This window comes from Cupressus sempervirens, chromosome 3 (assembly GCF_028749045.1).
Source record: "Cupressus sempervirens isolate cs-2001-9-10 chromosome 3, ASM2874904v1, whole genome shotgun sequence".
Classification (NCBI taxonomy): domain Eukaryota; kingdom Viridiplantae; phylum Streptophyta; class Pinopsida; order Cupressales; family Cupressaceae; genus Cupressus; species Cupressus sempervirens.
Window position 1 is genome coordinate 67,128,178 of NC_143120.1, and position 15,117 is coordinate 67,143,294.

Here is a 15,117-nt window from a genome sequence, read left to right on the forward strand (position 1 = left end):
TCAGAAAACCAATGTGGAGATAACATGGTAGTTACTAATGAAGAAGATGGGCCGATTGATATTGAGGAAATAAGTCAAGCACCCGAGGCCATTGGTGATGTTTCGTTAGTCGAACTAAATCTAGATTTGGGGAGATGCACTGCACCACTATGGTTAAGGAAAATGCTTATGCCAAGAGGTGAGGTAGTAACTGCCCAAATAGTGGAAGACGTCCAAGGATTAATAGAAAAGGGTGATAGTGAGAACCAGAAACAAATGACAAAAATAGTGGCAAAGGTAATCAAGAGCGACAATGATGGTCACCGAAAGGTTCAAATTGCTATACCAACAATCAATAAGGCAGTGGATGAGATTGCGGCCCAGGAATATGAGATAGTGGAACACAACTTGGGAAGAAACAGGGATGATATGGAATGTAAAGAGATCTAGGAGGTATAGCTTCAATCAAAGAAAGGTTAAGGAAGGCAAATGAAAGGATCATAAAGTTGGAGGCCAAGAACAAATATTGGAGATATTGCCAGCCTATCCAACAGTTGCACTAGGAAGCCCTTCCTCAAGATAGTAGGAGCAACCTAGAAGAGATATCAGCTCAGCTACATGAAGTCAGGGATTAGATCCATGATACAATCCAAGATGGCGAAATTTCTTGCCTTCCTTCATCTCGACATTTCGGTTATTGGTGACTGTTAGAAACAAATTTAGAATATTTGAAGAAGAGTGGAAAGATTTCCTCCCAATCAAGGATTTGGCTATTCCTAGGCTACATGCATTCATCGGGCTTCCAGAGGCATATTTGGAAAGGGCCAAGTTGGTTGATGAGAGAGGATTGAGTACAGTTGAATCTTGGTTTGTCGCCTTGACTACTAGATTGAGAACACTTGAGGAGATACAGAAAGTAGTTGCACAGCATAGCCCAAGCGTTGACACTTCCTTTTCAACTATGATGAGCAACGTTGGGGTGGCACTTGATTTTGAAGACATCAGAGAAGAAGACATTGATGAGACAAGACTTGGATCAAGATTGGATGAGTTAGGAAAGGTTGCTATCAAGAAGAAACATTTGGGCACCCTTTCCTCCCTCAATGCATTTATCGGATTTGCAAAAGAGTGTGAGGAGGACCATGAGAAGACACTACAGACAGCAAGCAGCATGATGAAATCAGCTGAGCTCAAGATAAAGCATACATCTTGTCCTCCCATGGAAGAAGTCAATGAAAGGCTAGCTAAGTTCATTGCCTTAGCTAAAAGAATGAAAGAAAAAGGGAGAGTTATATTAGAAAATCATTTGATGTAAGCCCAAGTGGCAATTTCTCTTTCTTCTAGGATAGGACAAGTGTCTAATTCTGATTGGCCACCATTTTGGTGCCTTCTCATTGGTTGCCACTTTTCCACTTTTTTCATTGGTCCATTGACGAGGTGGCATCTTCTCATTGGCCGATGGGGTGGCAACCCTAATTAGGGTTTCTAGGATTCAATTTGGATCGTCGGTTTTGCCTCTTTATCTCTACCGTTAGTTGTACATTTTGGTCTCTATATAAGGCCATTTGCTCTCATTTGTAATGGTTGGAGAAAATTGTTGCAAAGATGATGCCAAAATTCTCTATTTCTTTCTCATTATTGTGACTTGCATGGTGATTAAGAGCCTTCGGTATTATTGCATGGTTTCTACTTCCAAATAGTTAGAGTAAAATTTCCTTTCAAATTGTTAAAGTTGGTTGCATTTCAAGTTGTTAAGCAAGAGTAAAGTAGATGGATAGTTGCATGGTAGCATTAGTAGATGTTTGATAGGGACCAATACTAGGCCACTAGCATCCTAGCGGCTTGTTGGGAAGCCTTGTGTAGTAAACTAGTTTATTTTTCTTTTGAATCATTGCATCTATGGAGGTGGAGCCGTTCGTCAACTTTCATTAGATTCGATCCCAATCCATTTGCTAATCTTCCATCCATAGGAGTAGGAGTAGGATAGCAAGTAGTTTAGGACTTAGAATTTAGAAGAAGAGAGTTAGAAAGATACCAGTCATAAGAACCATTCACCCTCCACCACCATCACTTTCACACCAACATCATCTAGCATCCACACCGAATCACCATCTCCATCATCCCACCAAAGTCCAAGTCATCCTCAACAATTAGTGTAAGGCTGCCTACGTGATTACCAGCAGATCACGTTGATAAATTGAGTGAGTATCCACAGGTGTGAGGAACATTGGAGTTATTCTCATGTCCCATGAGCATTAACTTTTCAAGAGAGGAATTGTGTGTTTGATACTCCGTATTAGATGTTCAATTGCTAATATGTTATGTGGTATAAAAACTGACATCAACATTACTGAATCTGAATCTCTATCATAACTAGAGTAATTTAGTCTACACTAGTTTGAATCATTTGTTACCCATCACTATATGTAATAAATGACTTTAACACTTCTGGAAAGCATTCATAAAACTGTAAAAATAATAGTGCATATAATGTAATGTTATAAGTAATTGTAAGCTGAACTGCTTCTTGTATAGTGATGTTTTTAGCTTGTCATTTGAATTGATTTATATAACAATGCTGTTTCATGAAGAAAATTGTGGTCTTTGGGCTGCAGGATACTTATATTCACTGAATGCTTCTGCGCTTAGTTCAAGTTGGAATATGGTGAGTATGGATTCAAATTTTATCCCTTCATTTTTTATTAAATATTGATTGTTTATAATAGCGATGAGAATCTACTATGATGTATTAGAAGGGTAACTTTTAAGCTCCAAATTATCATAAACCTGCTAAGAATATGTCTGCAAACAAAACTTTAACCAATGTTATTCAGCTCATTCCATTAGGATTTCTCCTTCATGTAATCTACGAATAATGAAAGATTAGATTTATATCCTAAATAAATTGGACTTCATGAAAGATTCTATCTTGAACATATTCATTGTCATTTATTTTGAATCTAAGCATTATCATTGCCTATAAAAATCTTATCTGCATCTTGTGAATCTAGAGAAATATGTTCTGCATTTGACATGTATATAGCACCCAAACCGATTGTCTCATTCATTCGTAGATGAGCTGACAACTCTCAGTGGGACAAAAGGAACATTCTCCTAAGAATTTCTACCCTTTTTTTTTTCCATGCTTTGCTTATTTTGGAGTTAACTCAACCATACGGCATGTGCAGCATGTGACATATACATAGCACTCAAACTGATTGTCTATTCATTCTTAACCATGATAACAACTCTCAATGCAATAAATAAAGGAAAATTCTCCCTAGGTTTCTACCTTTTCTTTATAGGTTTGTTTTGTTTTGTTTTGTAGTGAATTCATCCATATGTTGCTTCCATATAGCAATTCTAAACATGATTACCTTCCTTGCCATTATGCCAATATCACCTCATCATAGAGATCACCCTGCGTAACTTCTCCCATTTGTGGAATTTTCATAACAGCCTTCTATTTAGTCATTACGTCCAATTCACCCATATGGTATGTGTAGTATGTGACAGATACATAGCACTCAAACAGATTGGTCATTCATTCTTAACCAAGGTAATGTAAGAACACCCCCTACTTTTTTGTCTATACCAATAAATCCAACAGGAATCAAAGCACATGAACATTCATATAGAGATTTCCGCTAGCACAGAATTCTGATATATTTGACACTATATCATCCCTCTGGGCACAGGGACTGCGGTGCTGTTTTGCCTTTGATTTCACCTTGTATTCAAGTTGGGATGAAAATACACACACAATGGAAGCCACAGCAACATCCTGACTGAACAGTAACATGCAAATATATTGTGATAACAAACATCAGTTGATTTGTAGCTATGTTACCCCAGGTTTCTGGGATGAGGGGAAGGGGGGATGAGGAAGTGGGTTTCCAGGATGGATTTATTTTTGGAGCAGGGGACAGCAGTGGGAACTGCTATATAACAAATAGGGAAAATTTAAGATATACATGAAAATTTTAAATATTCATATAAAAACATGTATAAAGCTTGCTTATATGAATTTAGAACCTTAACATATAATGTTTGTGTTAAATAATATAACTTTAGAGTTCACATGAGAGTGGAAACCAAACAAATTATCAAAATTGAAACATTGATTTTATGGGACAGCCAAGGTAAAGGTTTCCGGAAGTTTCTGAGTTCTCGGGACATCTCAGAAACGGGGATGGGTCAAATTTTGCTAGAAACATGTCCCCGAGTAACACTGATTTGCAGGTCCGAAATGGTATTTCACAGGTTATAGCAATGAAGACTACCTTTGATACTTCTTTTCCAACACACCTGAGCCAAACCTAGCTACTAACAGTGGTCAATACATGCCCCCGGCTTCACCTAGCACCATTAAAGAGTCATGTTTTATGTGATTGCAGGTCACCTGTGGCAGTTACTACTGTTACAGGGTAGCAGTGAGTGATTTCAAGTCACAATATCATAGAAAAGGTAATGATCTCATCAGCTTTACATATCTAACACAATATGCAATGAAATGGACTTCTTTTCAGTTTATAATCTTCTCAAGCCCAGGTTTAAGATTGGGGCTGATAATGAACTTCTCAAACCTCAGTAGGAAGGAGAAAAATCAATATTGATTACCCACAAACATATTTGATCCCTCCAAGATACAAACTAACCTGCAGGAAATACCCTTAAACAACTATCATATCCTTGCGTTGGAAAACTGTAACATAACTCACCCACAAATTTGAAGCATTTCTGGCTTCTTTTTTAATGCCAAAAGAAGGTTCCGTGACCAGATTAAGAGAACTAAAACACTGACCAAAAACTCCCAAAAATCTCTTCTATTTTTCAAAACGCAAGCCCACAATTCTGCAATCAAAATGCCTTGCATGTTTGCATTTTCTTCAAAATCTGATTCTGGAAAATCTATGAAAACCAATGTGTTTCCTGTGTGAAAACACCAGACCAGATAAGGAGGATCTTTAACCTCTTAAACTAGTGTATTGAACAAGGACTTTTATTCTCGGTCTCGCAAGATCCTCTTTGTTCATTCCAGCAAAATCTCTTGTATGCAATATCTGAATGAGATAAATAAGAGCTAAAACTCCAAATTATAGAGTTTGGAGGCAATTGGGGTATTTTAGCATTTAAGTATTTAATTTTATTTCAAATAAATTCTCAAAACATTCTGGAATGACTTAAGTCCCCTACATCACTTGGGCATCCAACTTGGGGAACAAAAGATCAACTTTTTGATTTTAAAAAAGTAAAATGAATAATAAAAGTCACTTTATTACTTGAGTCCAATATTAAAATATTAGTAATCACCTTACAAAAAGTTCACTAAGACACCGGAAACAAAAGTATATCATGCTAGAAAATAACTGATGCTGAAGGATGATGATTGGTGTTGAAATGAGTACTGACTATAAATAGCAGTGTTCTCCAAGAACTCTGGAGAACAAACCCAAGAAAACATAGAAAGACTCATGCTGAATGAGCACTTAATATAAATAGAAGCATTGTCACCAACTAGAGCAGTGACTGGCCTCTAAACTAACACCGAATGCCAAGAAAGCCCTAAACTGGCTCTTCCAGAATGCTATAATTCTTGAAGCCCACCTGGAAACCTTTAAGAAATCTGGAAGCCAATGCTCACAAAACAGTATGTCATAAAAAAGGGGGACATTAAAAAGAGGGGACATTATAGATAACAACTCGCAAGTTCTCAATGCAGAAAAAGTTTGCTTTCTAGTTTCTCTATATCTTGTAGTGAGTTCACCCACATATTCCATGTAGCAATTCTTAACATGATTACGTTCCTTGCCATTATACCAATATTGGCCCTTATCAGAGAGGTTAACCTGACTAACATGTCCCCTTCATGGTATTTTTTGTAACGACATTTTATTCTGTAATTAGTTCCACTTCCCATCAGTTTCAAATCTCACTGCACTAGTTGAAGTATTTATCTGTAATTTGGCAATTCAAAATTAAAAAATGCCTTAACTTGCTTTATGTAATCTGGCATGCATTATAATGATATAAAATTTATGTTTTTAAATATAATAGTGGGGACTAAGATAAGTTACACTTTGACCCATTGCTTGTTTTCAATGCATTTAGGTTTTTACATTTTGGATAATGTGAATGCTAAAAGATTTAGAATATAATACACTTACAATCATACTATTAGAATTTTGCAGCTGATAGAATAAATGATTTACATAAACAGCATAGGTAGAACTGTACAGACATTTTGCACCAAAAAATTTCTTTGGTTCAATATTATTATCTAAGCATCTCCCAAGCTCAAGAAGTCCAATGACTTATATCTTAAGCAGAAAAATGAAAAATATGTCATTATAATCCATTGGCAAAAACAAATGGTTGATATGTCATTTCAATATAATTTTTGTTTGATAAGGCCTGGTGTGATATGTTTTGCAGATGGAACCTTTGCTTCGGAAAAGCATATCCTCATTTTCTTTGCTTCCTCCAACACAAAATTATGTTCCTCCTTACAAAGATCCATGGAGATTTTGGTGATCAATACCACAAACACCAAGGGTTAGTTATGCATGATGGATGTCTTTCTTGTAAAGAATCTTTGATTTCTACATTTTATAAGCTATCAATGTTTTTAGATATTTGATTTCATTGTTTGTGATTTGGCAAACGCAGCTAGGGAAGAAGTGGAAGTTTAAAGGAGCTGTCAATCTCTAGAATGCTAATGATTACTATAGAGAGGTACACTTGTGAGGGCTATTCCCTAGAACCATGGTCCCTCATTTAAATACTTGTAAGAGGAAAAGTTCAGATTGATTCATGTTAATTTGATTGGCATGCATTTGTTTTACAAACTGGATGTCATACCCTGTATCAATGTCAACACTCAAGTCATATAATTGGTTTTAGGTTGCTATGTTCTACTCTATTACAATATAATTCTTCTAGTAATTAGATATGAGTGATGTATTTTAATCAAAGCTCAGTTTCAATATCATTCCTTGAGTCTAATGGTACGAATCTTTGATTCCCCTACAACGCCTCAAACATAACTATTGGTTTTGGTCCTGTGTTCTTCATCTATTGCTTGCATCAATGTACTTTGCAGCATTCTACAGTGCTCTTGTCAAAGCTTCAGTAGCTCTATGATTTCATAGAGAACCATTCTGTACAGGGGCCTCTAAAATGAGGTCTGCAATAGGTTTGACATCTCTAATATGCACATCTTGATACTGCACCTATCATTTGCAACATCAATCCTATTTCTTGTTTAAACTTTTTTTTTCCTTCCTTAAGCTGCTGGCCTGAATGCGTGTTAGATTACCAATATTAATTGGTCACTATATGCTACACATCCTTGTCAACTGCTTGCAGGAGTGATGGATGATTCTTTGTCCAATTTGGTGAAGAGGTATATATATATATATCCTTGGTGTCCACTCCATAGTCAAGGTCATATCTAAAAGACCATTGCAAGTAATCCAAAGATGTATGCAGCTGCAATATAATCAGAAGAACTGCGAATTCACTTATGAAGCCTTTTAAGGCCACTTCTTTTCTTAGAATAAAGTGAATTTCTGTTCTTTGACAAAAAGCTCAAAACATCTTTAAAAAAGAAAAACCATATTTTCCTTTTAGTTTCATTAAATGTATCTGCTCGTTCAAAGCCATAGTTCTTAGTAGTTTCACTGAATGAAAACATAATATTATTCATATTTTTCAGCATGTGATGAAAGATAAAATGCTTCATTTGAAATGACTACTTGTGTGCAGGAGCCTACAATTCTTAGCATGAAATTCAAGGATGAAGATAAGCTCTAATTGGAAACAGTTAACTGGGTCAAAGTCAAGAGTCAAGCAATGTGTGTGGTATCACAAGAAGTTTGATTTTTAGTTTATCATTCGTGGGCTTGAGTTGTTAACTTCATATAACATTTTCAGTACAAGCATAAGTTTTGTAATAATGTACATTGTTAATAATCCATTCTTTTAGAAATATAAATCAGGTTAGTTCCTACTGTTATTTATCTGGTTTGATACCGTTTCAATTTCATTTTTAGAGTTTGTTAGAAATACTCTTAAAACAATAGTTTTTTTGGATAAAGCAAAAGCATGGATTAGTTCAAAGTATTTCTTAAGAGTTCACGAAATGCCTCTTACCTTGTTAGAGCATCAAAATAGAAGATACTATATATAAGCAGCAAGCTATGTCATTTTGAGGAATGTGGCTCCTTGGTCCTATAACCAACATTGTATGATATGGAAATCAATGATAACTATGATGACCCTAGTTGAGCCTATGGATAATTCTCCTCTCTTCTCCCCTTCCCTCTACCCCTCCCTATTAGCATACATTATCATACTCATGATGGGATCAATTTGAAACCAGGGATATATATTTCATGTGAGAACACTATTTATCATCTAGGATAAATGGTTTTACTTTTTTTTTGTCTTATGATATTTAATTGCCTCCAAATCCTTTGTAATAACCACCATAGTTTTTTTTTGAAAGAATATTTGACTAAAAATAACAAACAAGAAAAAATCTTCTCACTTTCTAGTCTTTGAAGTCTCCAAATGGGCAAGTTGGATGCACTTGTTTTGGATCATTATCAATTAGAAAATATTTTGTTGAAGAGGAAAGGCATTAGACAAGTTGGTCAAATCACTTGTTTAGTGGGATTTAGCATGCAATATAGAAAGGCAAAAGTTGTCACAAAATTTGCGCCCTTGCTTGGTGTGTAGCCTCAAAATAACCTTGTGAAATATGAGACTTCTAATTATGGGACCATGCACAAGTGAGGTTGAATCTTTTGAGAAGGTAGGCTTCCTTTCTAATCAAGGTGCTAAATTGAACCAACTGAACGTGTTGTGTTAAACCAAAGCAACCTATCATGTTAAAACAATTTAGTATGTCATGCAAAACCAACCTTACACTTAAAAACCTTCTGCTAACCTAACCTAACAAAATTTAGGGAAAAAGGGAGAATGATTATAGGAAAGTAAAAGGGGTGATGCACTCGATGAAACATTTTCCTCTCTTCTTATGATTGCACAAAACATCAACAAAACCACCCAAAACATTCATATATCTCTACTCTAATCCATCTTCAAGGACACATATGCAAGCTAGAACTAATGGAATTCTTAAAGGAAGTGTAGTCTTTATAATACAACATTCATGAACACGTTTGACAAAACACACATTCTAGAAGCAAACAATACATGCATTCAAACATAACAATGAGATATTATTCAACATTTGAAAGTGAGAAAGGTAAAAAAGAGATATATTAATGAGAGGCGAAGGAAATTTACAAATGCATAACATAGGTCACTTCAAAAGAACAATAGAGAACCCCCAAAATATCTTACAAGCTTGCCTTTATAGATTAGCCATAACTTAGATTAAACATGGAGTACAACTCCTAACTAGACTAAGCCTATGTTGCAGAACAATAAACCATACAAACTAGATCACAATTTGATGTTGGAAGTTGCTAGGAAGCAACCCAATGAATATCTATGTAGTTGAAAAAGGAAATACCATTAGTTGAAGGTAGATCTTCAACTAGATGTGGTGTGATTTGAATTTAGAAGTCATATTACAATATTTAGTGTAGAACCCACGATTTTGCGATTTAGTTGAAAATTGTTAAAATGCAACAATAGATTTCTACAAGCCAAAAAGTGATCCATTCAATTTGAAAATAGAGTTTATACAAGTTTGATGGATTCCAATGGTCACCACTATTCCTTGGAAATGAAAATGAAAAGTCCACAAGTTATTTAATTACAAAATAATTTCTAAAACTACAAAACTACAAAAATCCATATTTTGGAAAATCACAAACTATCAAATTTTTGGAAAAGTCTTCAAAAATTCTATAGTTGGGGCTCGAAGGTTTAAGCGAAGCACTACACCTTCTTGGCATCATCAAGGCCTAGAAATGCCCCAAAGGCCTTCAAAAACACAAAATACCAAAACTTAGAAAATACCCCAAAAAGGATATTTTGCTATTTTCCCAATTTTGCTTGTGCCAACATGCTTTGCATCTTCTTGTATTGTGTTTTGATCATGGTGTTTGAAAGTGTTGTCGAAGAAAAAGTCATCGACAAGTGATAAATGGGCATGGGTAGTAATTTGGATAAGTGTAGGGCCAAAGAAAAGTTATGGGGTGTCTTGATGTCCATAAAATTCCCAAGGAAGTCATTGGAAAAAAGATTTGTATTGAATGTTTAGTTCTTTGTCTGCAACCATAGTGCACTAGCTATTGCAATTTGAATTTTGAAGTAGGTTTGAATTTGGTTGTTGAAATAGAAGCTTGATGTGCAATCTAACAAATAAAATTTGCCTGACAAGCCTCTCAAAATTAGTTTGAAACACATCTATCAATTTGATTTTCTTTTAGGTTAGACAAGCCAACTAATGAAGAAAACTTGGCCCGTTATCCCACATTTCAAGTTCCCACACCATTGCATTAGGTTGTGTCACTATCCCTTGCATTGTTGTGATGAACATTCCTTTTTTATAATGCCTAGGAATTGATTGAGTGCTCGACTTTAGACCCATGTCATTAAATTGTTGACAACACGAGTGCGCTTAGCTCCAACAAGCATGCCTATTTAATTATGTAACCTTGTGCAATTTTGAGTTGTTGACCATCTCATAGATGTTCAAAGGATAAACATTGAAGGCTTTAAATTAGAATTGAAATGACAAGCAATTTGGAGGATGGGGCTAGTAAGTAGAAAGTACAAAGGAACTCAAATCAGTAATTTCAGTGCCCATGTAATTGGGTTAGTCAGTTAACAAAATTTAACAAAATGACCAAAAGATCAGTTGGTTAACAAAATTTTATAAGATGACCAAAAGAACAAAAAATAAAAGGTGTACAATTTAAGCCTTAAGGGTAATAGGAAACTAATGTTCGATAACACATTAATATGACAAGTTGGAAACTAATGCTTGATAACACAATGTGTTGGCCTCTCTTCTATGACAAAGTTATAGCGCATGATGAAGGTGTCTCAGATTGGCTATTTTTCATGGATTGGAGGTGGCAAAAAATATAACTTTTTTGGTGACTAAGAGGGGATGCCTTCTTGTTAAACATATAACCAGTGGACTCAAGTGGTCCATTTGACATGGAGTCACCAATGCCAAAAACATGACTTGTTTTCTACCTATAACATGAAAGGACTTCCCCCACAAGCTGAAGAAAAAGATCAAGGTTTTATTATCTCTAGGGGGGAACAACTTGTGCTTGTGCACTTCTTGGAAAGCATAAAACACTTAATTTTCTATGTATATATATTCATATGGAACAAACTTAAACAAATGCTTCAATTGGCTTGTTGAAATAATTTCCCTTCCTTGCTCGTATTTGATTTCTTTCATGCACATGGGAAACTTGCAAGAGAAATAAGCATGGCATGTAATTCACATGTTGCTAAAATCCCTCGCAAGTGTTGAACTAAAGAAGTTCTCTAACATTGGAACATTGTCTTGTTGCACAAGACAAACTTACTCCTTGTGATACTCTGATGCTTAGGAGTAAGCATGACTGAGGGCAACTTGTAGATCTTTTGTAGAGCTAGATGCTTTATTGGTATAATAATTTGTAGATATAGTTAATGGTACTTGGTGTAAGCAATCAACCTTGGAACTCGTTATTCTGCTTTGCAACCTTGGTATCATATTTGCTTAAATCTTGTTCCTCTTCTTTTTGTGAAGTGAGGAACCTCTACACATCTTCCTAATGTTTCTCATGATCAATTTCTAGGGTCTTTGGTATGGTGTGGATATCCATTTGTTGTTGCTACAAATGGTTTCACTACTACATTTGGACCTGAATTGTGATGATAGGCCATCGCAATGGCACGTCTACCCATCACACTAGTGATAAAACCACAAATTAGCTCCCATCGCATGACCGTCTGGCTTTTTCTATTGCGAATTGCAACAATGATGGTGTTTGTCATAAGAGTGATAGATGACATTGTCGTAACTTGGAAGAAAGAAGGGACAAGAGTTCTTGTTCACGTCACAATTGCGATAGTAAGCCATCGCAAGTATGATGCCATAAGCTTCCAATCCATCATCACAATTGCGATGTTAATGCAACAACTATGATGTGTAAGCAACGTTCATTTGTCGGCATTATTCGTTGTAATTGCGACGTCATTACGACAATTGTGTTGTGCAAGTGACGACTAGGTGTTAGAAGAGGTTGTCGCAATTGCGACTGCTAGTCGAATTATTAAAAAATAAAATGTTGCTTTTAATGCCTAGGCCATCCTAATGAGTTGTTCTTAGGTCCTCCTTAGCCTATTCATGTTTTTGGTTATCAGATTTTATATGTCTGTTTGTCCACTTGTCATATGTTTTCTATATGTACATATATCTAGTTCCACATAAGAACAAACAACACGTATTTTGAGCTCTCAAAAGAGGATGGACACCATGATGTTTTTGGCAGTGCTAACATTGTTAGTACTTTTGGTTAAAGTGGTGGTAGTAGTATGCCCAATGAATATAACTAGGGAACTAAATGCACATCCATGAATATTTTGGCAATGCTTATTAAGAGATTTATCAGATTGTTGTGAAGGGATCGCCGACTTGATTAAATTCCACACTTCTCAACTCATCATAAGAACAAACAACATGTATTTTGAGCTCTCAAAAGAGGATGGACACCATGATGTTTTTGGTAGTGCTAACATTGTTAGTACTTTTGGTTAAAGTGGTGGTAGTAGTATGCCCAATGAATATAACTAGGGAACTAAATGCACATCCATGAATATTTTGGCAATGCTTATTAAGAGATTTATCAGATTGTTGTGAAGGGATCGTCGACTTGATTAAATTCCACACTTCTCAACTCATTCGTTTCTCTTACCTGATAACAAAATAGTTGACTCTTACATCGATGAATTAAAGGAGCAACTCATTGGTCACGAGATCAACTTTGAACTCATTGCAACTTGTAGGCATCTGCCAAATAATAGAGAGGTTGACAAGAGGCTCATCATGACAGTCGTTCCTTTGCTAGCGATAGTCATCCTCTTGTTGGTCGTCATTCTTTCGCTAGTGTTACTCTAGTGATCACTTAGAAAACTCCATCAAATGTTGGGGGATGGGATATCCATTAGAGATTGATTATTTAGATTCATTGAACCTTGCAGATGGAATATTATTTGACAAAACTATCACCAATTCCCTAGACACAGACTCCAACTTGTTTGCAAAGCAAGTTCAAGAGCATATTGGATGTTTTCCTATTGAGGAGGAAAGCTTGATTGAGGAGGAGAATATGGATTGTTATACTTCAATGAATACAACTTGAAAAGGATTTAGCTCATTGACTAAGAAAAACATTCTTAGTACCAAGAATATTTTGACAAATTCAGGAAAACATAATTCATCCATAGCTACTCCTCCAATTGGAAGTTTCTTTAAAAGGATCGTCACCAACTCCACAGAAAAAAGACCAGATCTATTAAAAAAGAAAGCTTTGGGGAGCCTCAAATTCAATTCTACAAATCTTGGAGGGTAGGCTTCTCTAAAGGAAAATCTAAGTGAGTTGCAAAATAGATATGGTTCATCAGTCAGAAAGAAGGATAGAAAAATAGCCAATGTAAGAACTTGTAGTAGCTTTGAAAGCTAGATTTCACCAAGGATAAATCAGAAACCAAGCAACATATTATGCAAGTTTTTCACTTAACATATTGCTGTTTTTTCCAAATTGTGAGAGTCTTGAGACCAGTGCAGTAGTCTTTGGGTATAGAGATCTTTGAAATTCATCATTATGTGATATAACTATTGTCTTAAGCTTGAGCAATGAAGAATTGAAAGACCTGGCTTCAAGATCCAATTCATTGTTCAGTAGACAATAAAATATCTTCAGGGTTTCAAGATTAATCAATTGATTGATTGATTCTGGTAAAGATTTCAGTCCTATATAGCTTATCTGTAACATCTCTATGAGTCTAAGATGCCCCAAAGTGTCTGCTAAAGATTGCAGCTTCAAACAACCACAAATTTCTAGTGTGGCCAAGGAAGACAAATCTCCAAGAGAGACCAACAAGTTTTAATATATTTTTTAAAACAATGAAGCCTACTAACATATAATCTTATTGATAGCTTAGAGCCTTCTCGAGGGTTTCTAATTCTTTTTCATTTTCTTCTCTACTATCATGGTGTGCGAGGGTTTTCTATGTGAGTGCTTCAAAGGTTTTTCTTCCATCTCTTTTATTATTGCAATATTATTTGTATATAATTAGGCACACACATCTTCTATTAAAATCTTAGATCCACAACTAAACAATTTCAATTTCCTCAATGCTATTTTTGAAATTACGAATACGTACAGCCTTTGCAACTAGAGATTTATGTGTGTGAGTATGTTGGGTGAAGGAAGAGGGCATAACTATTATTTGAGTATGCGCAAATTTTGTTGCAAAGGGGGATTCATGAAAGCCCTGCAATCTTTTCACAAGATAATCAAGAATGGTGTTGTTATAGACTCTAACAAATACATTAGTTTTTTGCGGTGTTGCATACATTTGAAATCCTTGAATCACGACAAGATAATACATGAAGATATGAACTCCATTGGTTTTGAGCCCAACCTCTTCAAATGAATTGCCTTGTTAACATGTATGTTAAATTTAGAAGTATAAGGAAAGTGTTTAATGGAAATCCCATCGAAATACAATTCCGTGGAGTTCGATCATGACTTTCTATGTCCAATCAAAGCCACAAAGATGAAGCTTTTGAACCTTTTTGTACAATGGCAAGAACAAGTGTAGAGGTTTCATACTTTGCACTTAGGAGCGTCATGAGAGCATGCACTGATCCGTAGGTTAATGGATTGGGTATGGGTTAGCAACTCCATACTTGCATTAGCTAAACGAGTCTATACTAGAATTATGTTCTCAACAATGTGTTGGTTCATATGAATATAGATTATAGCAGCGTAGTAGATGGATTCCAAGTGTTTGACAAAATGCCATAGTAGAATTTGATTTCATGGAATGCCATTCTTTTGATAGCACATGACACAAATGTAATGGTGATGCTCTTGAACTTTTTGGTGAAATGCAACAATTAGGTATGAAGCCAAACCACTACAC

The 15,117-nt window shown here is 35.6% G+C and overlaps 1 protein-coding gene across 7 annotated transcripts in view; it reads left to right on the forward strand.

Annotated features, from left to right (window-relative positions):
* Window positions 1-8,000, forward strand: part of PPD5 (PsbP domain protein (Mog1/PsbP/DUF1795-like photosystem II reaction center PsbP family protein)) — a 199,858-nt gene extending 191,858 nt beyond the window's left edge. For 2 of the 7 annotated variants that reach the window (XR_016361942.1, XR_016361946.1), the window contains 4 exons: window positions 2,595-2,644; window positions 6,415-6,534; window positions 6,649-6,714; window positions 7,747-8,000. Coding sequence is in view for 1 of the 7 variants with exons in the window: in XM_089818395.1 (XP_089674521.1) it covers window positions 2,595-2,644; window positions 6,415-6,513 (149 nt within the window). In the remaining 6 variants the exon portion in view is untranslated. Of the gene's footprint in view, window positions 1-2,594; window positions 2,645-6,414; window positions 6,535-6,648; window positions 6,767-7,746 lie in introns of those variants that run through there. The other 5 variants (XR_016361943.1, XR_016361945.1, XR_016361944.1 and 2 more) reach the window with 5 other exon arrangements.
* Window positions 8,001-15,117: the final 7,117 nt, after the last annotated feature.